Source organism: Tupaia chinensis, unplaced genomic scaffold (genome assembly GCF_000334495.1).
Source record: "Tupaia chinensis unplaced genomic scaffold, TupChi_1.0 Scaffold000225_1, whole genome shotgun sequence".
NCBI classification, from domain to species: domain Eukaryota; kingdom Metazoa; phylum Chordata; class Mammalia; order Scandentia; family Tupaiidae; genus Tupaia; species Tupaia belangeri.
The window spans coordinates 1,099,029-1,110,513 of record NW_006159700.1 but is presented as its reverse complement, the minus strand read 5'-3'; the positions used below and the strand labels follow the sequence as shown (position 1 = coordinate 1,110,513).

At 39.3% G+C, this 11,485-nt stretch overlaps 1 protein-coding gene across 3 annotated transcripts in view; it reads left to right on the top strand.

Moving 5' to 3' along the window:
- The window catches only part of MYO1B (myosin IB), a 189,939-nt gene that overhangs the window by 173,252 nt on the left and 5,202 nt on the right, over positions 1 to 11,485 (top strand). For all 3 annotated transcript variants that reach the window (XM_006147812.2, XM_006147811.2, XM_006147810.2), the window contains 5 exons: positions 1,263 to 1,397; positions 3,262 to 3,368; positions 6,449 to 6,581; positions 6,932 to 7,084; positions 9,182 to 9,309. In XM_006147812.2, coding sequence (XP_006147874.1) covers positions 1,263 to 1,397; positions 3,262 to 3,368; positions 6,449 to 6,581; positions 6,932 to 7,084; positions 9,182 to 9,309 — 656 coding nt within the window. The remainder of the gene's footprint in view (positions 1 to 1,262; positions 1,398 to 3,261; positions 3,369 to 6,448; positions 6,582 to 6,931; positions 7,085 to 9,181; positions 9,310 to 11,485) is intronic.

The window sequence follows — 11,485 nt, the reverse complement described above, 5'->3', positions numbered from 1 at the left end:
TGCAAACTGAGCCAGCCTACACTGCTGCTGCTTCTAGGTTTTGTGGGGTTTTTTTTGTTTGTTTTTGTTTTTGTTTTGCTATAGGGTATGTGTGTGTGTGCTTGCTGGAAAGACAGAGAGAGACAGAAAGCAAGAAATCACCCCGAGGGGGGATGGCCACACTACAGTCCCTTCTCCTCTTTTCTCCTCTTGGAATCTTGGGCACATACGCACATGTGCCTGGCGTAAGTTTAAGCCATCAGGTCCAGGACTCAAACCACGTCGAGTCCAGTGATGTAACCATTGCGCCATCTGCTGGTCCCACGACTTCTAGGTTTATGACTTGAGTAAGGTAGTTAACTTCTGTGAGCCTCATTTCATCACCTGCGAAATGAGGATGATAACAGGGCTGATCTCAGAGAGTTATTCTGAGGTTCTAATGGAGTAATGCCCTAAAGCTCTCACAGTGCCAGACATAGCTGCAGTACTCTAGAGCAATGCCATCCAATAGAATTTTCTGTGTGATGAAATATTTTATAACCTTGAGGAAGAGTAGAATTGTCTCTAGCAACCTGTAGTTATTGGTCACTTGAAATGTAACCAGTGTGTCCAAGGGACTGAGTTTTAAATTTTATTTTAATTACTTAAAATGTAAATAATCAGGCCATCCTATGGCCTGGTGGTTAAGGCAGCTGGATCTCACATGACCAACCCTGTGGTCTGAGTGCTGGACCTGGCAGCTTAAAAAGCATGCCAAGGGCATTTGCATGTGTGCCTAAAATCCTGAACGGGGGAAGAGATAGAAGGGATTGTGGCATGAGCATGCCCCATGGGGAATGCTTTCTCGCTTTGGCCCTCTCACACTCACTCTTTCTCTCTCTGGTGAACGCATATGCCTCTGGCATAATTGTTTTGGTGAATGTATGTGCCTTCTGGCATTATTGTTATTTTCTTAAAAATTAGATATAAATAGTCACATGAGACTAGTGGCTCCTATTGGACTGTAAGTACAGCTCTGTAATGTTGGCTGGTATTGGTATTAGAGTTAATATGAGTATTAGGGTTAAGATTCTTCTTTTCTCTTAATCATCTGGTGTAGCTCAGATTTTCCAGCCATCATGAAGTAGAATAGAGATTTCCTGAAGGAGTTATCACATTTTATAGACTAAAACATGATAAATTTCACTAAGCAGTGATTTATTTGTTCAATGATGGAGTTTGTAAGACCGTGTCTTTTCTGGTGTATTTTACTCACATAGTATTTTCTGTCAAACCCAACACAGGTGCAAAAATACTTCTTGGAGATGAAAAATAAGATGCCTTCCTTATCTCCAATAGACAAGAACTGGCCATCCAGACCTTACCTTTTCTTGGATTCAACTCACAAGGAACTAAAAAGGATTTTCCACTTATGGAGGGTAAAAAAAAGTTCTCTGTATTTTTTTTCAGAGACTCGTTATCACATAATTTGAGTGTTTGAGAACTGTTACATTAAATCAAATTCTTTACACGTTCTTTTTTGCCTCAAAGAGAATTATTGGAGGACTTCGGTATTTTTGACCCATGCATGCACTGTGCAGTCTCTCTCGGCCGTGACTGGAAAGGGCAGTGCAGGCTGCTTTGCCTTTTTCATTTGGTTTCAGGCAACTCAGCTTCATGATTATTTGTCTTTCTTTTTATCTGAAGGAATACTGCAGGGCATAAAAATAATGAAATTTGAACATCTTCAGATGGGGTAGTTAGATCCTGCAAATGATATGAGTTTACTCTGTCAGATTTATTGCACATGTACCTGGATATACACGTGAGCATAAATACTGTGGTGGAGTGAAAAATAAAGCAGGCTTTAAAATCCCCAGGAAACATTGACATCTCCTCTACCTGATATAAAGGGACGCTGAAAATCTGTTTTAAATTGCCTTACATCCTGGCTTTCTTCATTTTATGAGAGCATAGCGTATAATTCAGGTAATGCCCACCATGGGGCACATATGGGACTTGGATAGAGGTTGACTTTATTTAAATAACTTAGTTGAGATATAGAAGGCTAAATTCATGCAATTATAAGATATAATGAAATCTTAGTGTGGAAGGGCTTATGCTTAGTAAATGAGCCATCAGTGGATACATCTCCTGGGAAGCTCATTCCCGCCCGGCAGTGTAGGCTTATTCTTTAAGTATCAGAATCACACATGTATAGAATGACATTATCACTAATTAGTGTGATGAGTGGGACCAGCATAGCATATGGAACAGGATTCTGAGCTGTTCTGTAACAGCATGCCTGTTTGGTGAGATCCACCAACCTCTCAATTGTTCATCTCCCTTTCAGTCTGACATAGACACTATTTTCAGAAATAACTACGGAAGCTGCTAATGTCTGGGGTCTGCTTGTGCCTCTGCCTTCCCCTTCTCTCTCCTGGCTCCGGCACATTCTTTTTACCTCCCTTGATTTAGGGGTGGGGGGTGTGGATGAGAGAGCTGTTTACTCCTGCAAGGAGCCCTTCTGCGGAAGGGCAGCAGCCATGCTGACATGTCTTCGTGCAGTGCTTATGGTGGAGCTCAGCCCCACCTATAACTGCGTTACTTGGGATGCTCATCTAAAAGACCTGGCCCCGCCCTTCCGGCCATCCCTTTTCATTACAGCCTCAGAGTCAGAATGAAGGAGGATTTCTCAGATCCTGTGTCCACATTGGAAAATAGGAGTGGGGGGAAGGGAGGGATTTGGAACTGTGCTTTTCAAACTGTAGGTTATAACATTTTTTGAGTCACATAATCAATTTAGCAGATCACTACCAGCATTATAAAATGAATTGGAAATTGTGTGCATGACATGTTGAAAGGGTAAGTATTGTTCTGTGGAGCTTGTGTGTGTGTGTGTGTGTGTGTGTGTGTGTGTAAGTGTGTGCAGTGGGTTGCGATGTACAGTGCTATTAACTGTGAGTCTTTGTAGAAGAATGACAGGGCTAGTGGATCTCTAGGGACTGACATCATAGCAGGAGGAAACCGCACTCCTTGCAGACCCATGCCAGCTACACCCTGGTATGTTTTGAGAAAGCATCCCAAGTTCCACAGCTCAAATAATAGTTTTTATGATGTCTTCCAAGACAAACTTTTTAAAATCCACAAAGGAAAGATGTTTTTTGGCCTTTTAATGAATGTTTTATATACTTTCCCTTGTTATCCTTGTTGCTGTTAAATTACCTTTGCCTATTTGAGAATGAGTAATGATTTATTTATACAAGTGATGTTTTATTTTTTTTTTCTTCTTATATCTCACAGTGTAAAAAATACAGGGACCAATTCACAGACCAGAAGAAACTTATTTATGAAGAGAAACTAGAAGCCAGTGAACTCTTCAAAGACAAAAAGGCTTTATACCCATCTAGGTATTGTGTCTTTGCTTTACCCAAAAAAGTCAGTATTTGAAAATTTTCTCAAATATATTCGTAGGCCTTTTCTAGTGGAGTTTGATTTCAGTAATAGATAAGTGATTTTATTTTTTTAAGAGATTTTTGGCTATTGGACTCATGCACTTGTTGGAGAGACAGAGAGACAGACAGAAAGTCAGAAATCACCCACCAGGGGAGATTGCCATGCCACAATCCCTTCTCCTTCATTTTCCTCTTGCAATTTTGGCCATGCATGCACATGTGCCTGGCATGAGTTTTAAGTTGCAGGATCTGGGCCTCAAATTGGTGGACTACATGGTAGTCCAGCAATGTAACCTTTATACCATCTGCTGGTCCCGGTAAGTGATTTTTAATTTTGTAAATCAGAGCTGGATACAACATATTTAAGCACATGTGCGTAGCAACTTCCAGAATGTACTTCAGCAAAATTAGATTATAATTTTTGATTTTACTCCATTGACATTATTAGCTTGAACACATTATTAAATAATTAGAAGTCATTTAAAATAAAAATTATATAGGCTATTAAGATAGATTTGCATTATAAGTTTCTGTCATTTTTTCCCAAATATTCCCAAGACTCGTAAAATTTCTCTTGGCAAGGTACTATAATGACCATTAAAATCTTCCTGCTATAACAAGTGGGTCAGGAACTCATTTGTAAGTTAAGTGGAAGAGTGAGCCAGTGTAGTGCTCTCTTAAGTATGGCTCAAGCATGGATCCATGGTGCCTGATGGTCTGCTTACTCCTTGGACATGACTTGAATGGCCGATGTAGCAAGTCAGTTCCTGCAATGTCGATACTAAGCCAAGATTAACAAGTGAAATCTTTGGTAAAGACTACTTTTTTAAGGATTCCTACACCTTTGTCATTTCTCCCCCAAAATTCTCATCCCTTTTTCATTTAGTATTTTTTAAAAATTGTATAAATACAGATTTATAACAACTTTTGAATTCTTCCAAAGAATAATCTAGAAACATAAATTAAGTATATCTATTATTAATACATACATTTATATTCTCTGTGTCTTTATACACACTTGGAAGCACTTCCTTTTAGCAGATTAAATGAACATAAATTGCTAGACTTACTGGGTTTCTTATTTTTTTTTTTTTAAAGCTTTTAGTTTTTGCTATTGGGCACTTATGTTCACCATGGAGAGAGAGAGAAATTGAGAAATTATCCTAGTTGATTGATTTTAAAAATCAGTCCCCTGTGGGAATGGCCATGCCTCAGTTCCTTTGCCATTCTTCTCTAGGGATTTTGGGTACACGCACATGTGTGCCTGGCATGATTTTCAAGCTACCAAGTCCAGAACATGAACTGCACAGTTGGCCATATGGGATCTCGCTGCCTTAATCTCCACACCACCTGCTGGCCCAACTGGATTTAAATATTTTACGTAGCACAGCTTCTTGGTTAGCTGATTTAGCTCGTTGAGGGGTATATATTCTCTTGAGTCAAACACAGTGACAACATTCAAAGTTGTCCAGAATGCCTGTTTTGTAAAGCATATTCAAACAGGTAAATTGCCTATGTGATTTTTTTCAGCAACTAAATTTATTCAACTTTTCCTTTATATATTTTTAAATAAGAGAGTAGCCTTTTTATTTTTGGAAGAGAGGTTTTTGCGATAGGGTGTGTGCACTCACCAGAAAGATAGAGACAGAGAGACAGAAAGCTAGAAATCACCCCCACAGTGGCTATCATCCCAGGGAATAGCCACTCTGCAGTCCCTTCTCATCCATTCTCTTCTCAGGGTTTTGTGCACACACACACATGCCCAGTGTGAATTTAAGCTGCCAGGTCCGGGACTCAAACTATGTTTGACTATGTGGGAGTCCAGCGACGTAACCATTATGCCATGTGCTGGTTCCTAGAGTAGCCTTCTTAATAAACATTGGAAACTGGTGGTTGAACAATGCATTTTTGAGAAAACAGACTAAAAGGCTGTTAACAGTTTTTATTATTTAAAACATATTTGAATATTAACAACAAAAAAAGTTCACTTCAAGCCAAGTCCTTTTTTGGGTAGTTTTTATCAGTTTGCAGGGACTGCAGCATGCTCAGCCTGCGGCAGAGAGAGGTGGAATAATTTACCCTCCCACCACTGGGAAGCTGCAGTTCTAATGGGTGTCAGCCTTTTATATCCTGGGAGCTGTGCAACACTGACCACCTACATGGATTTTTCTTCCCTGTTCCTCCACCCACAGCACAAGCATTTAAAGTTGTATTTGCAAATTGCCAGAACTGGATAGCTCAAAATGAAGTTTGAATGCCCTTGAAGTGGTAGTTTTTCTTAGTGCCTTTGAAGAAGCTGCCCCAAGAGTTACCCTACAAGTCTTTAGGGAAATTGACATCTTAGTGCCATGTGCATGGTTATTCCTCCTGCAAGAAATACTTTAAAAAAAAAAAAAAAAAACTGCTCTGCTTCTGAATATTTATGTTGACCACTGCTATTCATTTAGAGGCCTACCCTAGGAAGATGAACTTGATTTTCCTTTCGTAGATTACACATTTTGAACTAGAGTCACGTGATATTAAGTGCTCTGTAGTTCTTTTCTAAAGCGATTTTCCTGGATCTGCTGTTCTCCAGAAGGCTTACTGATTTTCTTATTCTCTGCAAGAAAATGGAATTTTTCTTTGGAGCACCTGATGATGATAATCTCAACTTTTTTTTCATTGCCATATATTATTTAAAGACATTAGTAAATCCTTAATAGGCAGCTGTTAACTTTATAGTAACAGATTAGAAAAAATTGCCCTTTCCTTCACATGAGGCCATGCATTTGAGTCTTGCTGTCATTCTTGTAAGTGATTTCAATCCCAATTGTTCCATGTGATGAAGTTTTTATGAAAGTCCTACTAAATACCGCAGTATTTTACTTTCTGAGTTTTATGTGGGATAGTGTATTACATAAAAGAAATCAGAATAACTTTCATGATATTGTTGGCTACTCCTTAGAATCAACTGATGTGTCCTTTTTCTAGTAGTACTTTCAACTGAAACCATTTCTAATGTGTAGGATGTTACTGATTTACTTTTTTTTCATTAGTGTTGGGCAACCATTCCAAGGGGCTTACCTGGAAATTAATAAGAACCCCAAGTATAAGAAGCTCAAAGATGCCATTGAAGAAAAAATCATTATTGCTGAAGTTGTGAACAAAATTAACCGTGCTAATGGGAAGGTAAAAATGCTAACCCTAAAGACTGGCATTCAGTCTTCCTCAGTAGGGACAGTCCTTCTTACTTTCCTGAATGTTTAAGTTTGCATTTTATGTTTTCAGAAGCGTTAAGTAAGAAGGAGCCGTTTTCTCTTACCTTTAAGATTAAGAGGAATTTTGCTTGTTCTCTAGAATTTTTATGAGTTAAAATATATTATCTAGGTTCATTTGTGTGTTCCTGGTTTATCAAGGTGCTTGCCAAAAGATACTAGAATAAGATATCCATTTCTGCAAATAACTAATGCTTTAAGCTCCTAGACCATTTTTGAGTGTTTTTGAGCATTGACTTTCCATTCTTTTCTGTCATGTTTTAGAGTACATCCCGGATTTTCCTCTTAACGAATAATAATCTCCTTCTTGCTGATCAAAAGTCTGGACAGATCAAGTCAGAGGTTCCTCTAGTAGATGTGACCAAAGTGTCAATGAGCTCCCAGAATGATGGCTTCTTTGCTGTCCACCTCAAAGAGGTAAAGGTTCAGCTAGCAATGTGATGGAAAGATTCTGCTTTTGCCTAATTTCTCAGCCCTTGATTTAAAAATTTTGATATCTGACTAATCCTATTACCTAAAGTTTATATATCGTCCTTACTGATATGCTGTATCTATTACTATGTAAAATCTCAGGCTTCGTTTCTCGGTAGTTGAACACATTTCATCACTTTTGTTGACTCGCTCACTTGACTTTTAGAGATTAATACATACAACCATCAGGTGTACTGGACTAGCCAATGGCATGGCCATCAGCAAGTTGGTTGGCTATGTGGTTTTATTCCTAGACTGGGTAGCTTCAAAAAGCGTGTGTGTGTATGTGCTCAAAATCCTGAAAGGAGAGAAAATAGAGAAGGGATTGTGGCATGACCATGTCCCATGGAGGATGCTTCTCCCACCCCCTTCATCCCCCCTTCCCCACCCTGCTCCCTGACTCTCTAGAGTGAGTGCACATGCAATCTGGCCAAAACTAAAAAAAAAAAAAAAGCAAAGAAAAATATATATATTATATATAAAAGGTGCTTTAAATTATATTTGTTCCTGGGACCAGCAGTTAGCGTAATGGCTATGTCACTGAACTCCCATGTAGACAACCACGGGTCGAGTCCCAGACCCAGTGGCTTAAACTCATGCCGGGTGCATGTGCGTGCATGCCCAAGATCCCAAGAGGAGAATGGAGGAGAAGGGATTGCAGCGTGGCCATCCCCCCTGGGGAGGTCTTTCTCTCTCTCTGTCTCTGTCTTTCTGGTGAGCACACGCCCCTATAGCAAAAACCTCTCCAACAACAACAAAAAATTATATTTGTTCCTTGAATATACCAATGTAGTAATATCTTCTTGTTCCTCTTTAACTTGGGGATTTTCTTAGTAAAGAGTACAACTATAATAAAACAACTACTTAATGACTTTGACTTAAAGATTTTTTAAAATTATTTATTCATTCATTCATTTATTTTAATTTGACTAGAGAGAGACACAGAAAGAGAGGGAAAGTGAGAAAGCAAGCCACCAGGTCCGGGACTCAAACCGTGGTCAGCCATATGGGAGTGACCAGTGCTTTGACCACCAGCTATCTGCTGGTCCCCAACCTAAAGATTTTTTAATGTGGTCTGTGCTTATGACTTCATCAAAACTTCCTGACTTGAATGGAATGGCCTCACTAACTTCACAGTGACCAAAACTCAGTCATTTAAGGTTCATATCTACCTAATTTTCCTCATCATTAAAATGGGGATAATAACAGTACCCTACTTTACTGGGTTATTACAAGGACTAAGTGAGACACTGTGTATAAAGTACCTAACACCATGCCCATCACATAACATATTGTCACCAGGTCATAAACAAATGTTAGCAAGTATTCATCTTATTTAGGGACATGCAACTAGCTGAGAGTGCAATATCTGACTGATCTCAAACTTAGAAAAAGCTTAAGAGCTTCCCTCAGCCTGCTTTCCTCACTGTGTGTCTATATCTCCAGGAAGCATATCAGCCAGGACAGAGATTATCAACCTTGATTACACGTGAAAACAAGTTGGGAACTTTAAACAATACTAGTATCAGCCCATGTTCCCATCTGGTCAACCTAGAATTTCTTGGAATAGGGCACACACATCCCATTTTTTAAAAATTCTTACAGATGATTCCCTGTGCAGCTAAGGTTAAGAGCCAGAGCCATGGGCTATTTGTTGGAAGTGCTGTTGTTATTTCTGTTTTAAACAGCTCTTTCTGACTGCACTGTAGGTTAGGTCAGTGCTCCTTGAACCAGTCACCCCACACTTGTTGTGGACTTGTCAGCAGGCCTGCCCCAGGGCCTGAGGTCCTGCTTTCCTAACAAGTTCTCGGGTGGTGCAGATGGTGCTTCTGCTGCATCAACCAACTTTGGGAGTAAGGGTGTTAAGGGGCCTTACCAAAGTGCTCTGAATAAGTTGGAAGAAATATTGTTACTTCAGGAGGATAGACTCCAGTATCTGATGTTTTAAAGAGGCTATAAATATGTTTTCAGCCAAACCTATAAACATTTACCTCTCAAGCTGTTTTTAATTGTGATAGTCTGACTCTTGATTTGTCTTTTTAGGGCTCAGAAGCAGCCAGTAAAGGAGACTTTCTCTTCAGCAGTGACCACTTGATTGAAATGGCCACCAAGCTTTATCGCACGACACTCAGCCAGACCAAACAGAAGCTCAATATTGAAATTTCTGATGAGTATGTTCATGTGGTGTTTGAATGCTCCTTTTACTTTCGTCTTTATTTAGTTCAGCCGCTCTGGCCTGTTATTACTTCAGCTGCTTACTAAGTGCTGAATATTTGTTCTTTATGATGAGTGGGCAGAGACTAACACTAAGTCCCTGCCTTCAGGTACCTGAAATTCAAGTGAAAGAGACACATATGCACAAATAAAGTGATAAGTAGATGATAAAATTTTGGCTCTTGTTGGCCCAGAAGAACAAAAGGAAGTAAAGACTCAGAAGTGTTCGTTTTGATGCTGTGGATCAAGGGAGTGAGCCAGGCAACAATCTAAGGAGATGCGTTCTCTAGAAGGAGTAGGTGCAAAGGCCCTGAGACGGGAATGGACTTGGTGGCAGAGTGAGATGGAAGGAGAAGGCCTGGTGCAAGGTGGATGGGTCTGGCCATGTAGAGCTTGGTAGCTGAGCAGGGAGTTGAGATTTTACGAGGGTGATGTAAAGCCATTACAGGTTTGGAGCATGATCTGATTTGTGCTTTTCAAAGACCACTTTGGTTACAATGTGGAGGGTCACTATTTAGAGGCAACAACAGAAGCAGAGAAAATAAGTTAGAGACTCTCAAACTGTTTAGGGTAAGGGTGATGGGACTTGAGTACTGAATGAGTAGATACTAGTGAGTCGTAGTCAGATTCCGAGTGTACTCTGATGGAAAACAAGAGGTCTTATTAACAGATTGGGTATTGGGTAGCTAAAGTTAAAGCATAAATATTCCATGTTGACAAGGGCACGTTAGTAGTGCCAAGACTGGTATAATTTGACATCTTTTTTTCACTTACTGTTAGGTTTTGATTCTATCAATATGAATTGTTTAAATGAATTTGAGTAAGTCTATTGGTCAAAATTTAATTTATTAGTTTTCAATGGATTGTTTACTACCTGCTTATATACTTCTTTATATGTGTAGTAAAAATTTGCATAACCAGATTATTCCAGAGATGATTTTTCTAATTAAGAATTTAAGAATTTTCCAGTCTATTCTATTTCAACTCCTCCTAAAAAGCTTCCTAAAATACCATTTCATACCCATTTCTGTCCCTTTGTAGGTCAAATTCTCCTTAATAGGTTAGTTTTTAGTGTTTAAGGCGTGTCATCATTTCTCACTGAACACTAAGGATCTTGTTTAGGGGCTAGTTGGTGGCATGGTGGTAACAATACTCAGAGGTCTCAGGGATGCTGGACCTACATGGAATGTCCCAGTTCATATCTAGAAGCCTCCCTGTGCATACTGAGCATGTGGGGTGCCTGTCATCTGTCATCGGGGCTGTCTCAGGGTAGATCGTTTTATGATGATCCTGATTCACAGCCCATGATTAAGGCTGGGGCGGAGGCTAGGGGTGGAAATAAATAAACTTAAAAACAAAGAATGTTGTTTAGATTGAATGGGAGACTGTTTTTAATGTATTCTCTACGTTGGGGTTTGCTGTTTAGACTCAATAACTTTTTTTTTTCCTCATAAGACAAAGAATACTAGGCAAAAAGATAATGGCTGATTGGGTTCCAGTTAACTAAGGTTTTACCTTGTTAGAGCCTGTTAGAGCTTTAAACTCTCTTTAGTTGAAGGTTTTCATAATTTGAGATGCTGGGCTTTGGTTCATTCCCTCATCGCGGGATAAGAGAAGCTCCATGGTAAAGGGACGAAGCAGCCTCTTTGTTGGCCCACTCCACTGATAAATCATTTTTACAGAGAAAAGAAATTGCACAAAAAAACAGACCACAGGGGCCAGCAGGTAACAGCATGATGGGTAGGTAAGGCACTGGACTCCCACGGATAGACTGTGGTTGGAGTCCTGGACCTGGCAACTTTCTCTCTCTCGCAAGTACACATATCCCATAGCAAATTATTAATAGTAATAATAATGCCCCATAGCAAATTATTAATAATGATGATGATAATAATAAATAATTCTATTTAAAAAATTAAAAAGAAAAAAAAAAAAAGAAAATGAGTCACAGAGGACTGCTACTTCTAAGCATTTCCCAAGCTGATTTTCTAAGAACATGTAGGAAATTAATATTATATGGTGAAAAAATTGTTCTCTGGTATAAATTTAAAGTCTTCTTTTTTTTTTTTTACTTCTTGGAGCTTCTTATTGCATACTGCCTCTCCCAGAGGGGCGATGGTGTGTACTCTTTCC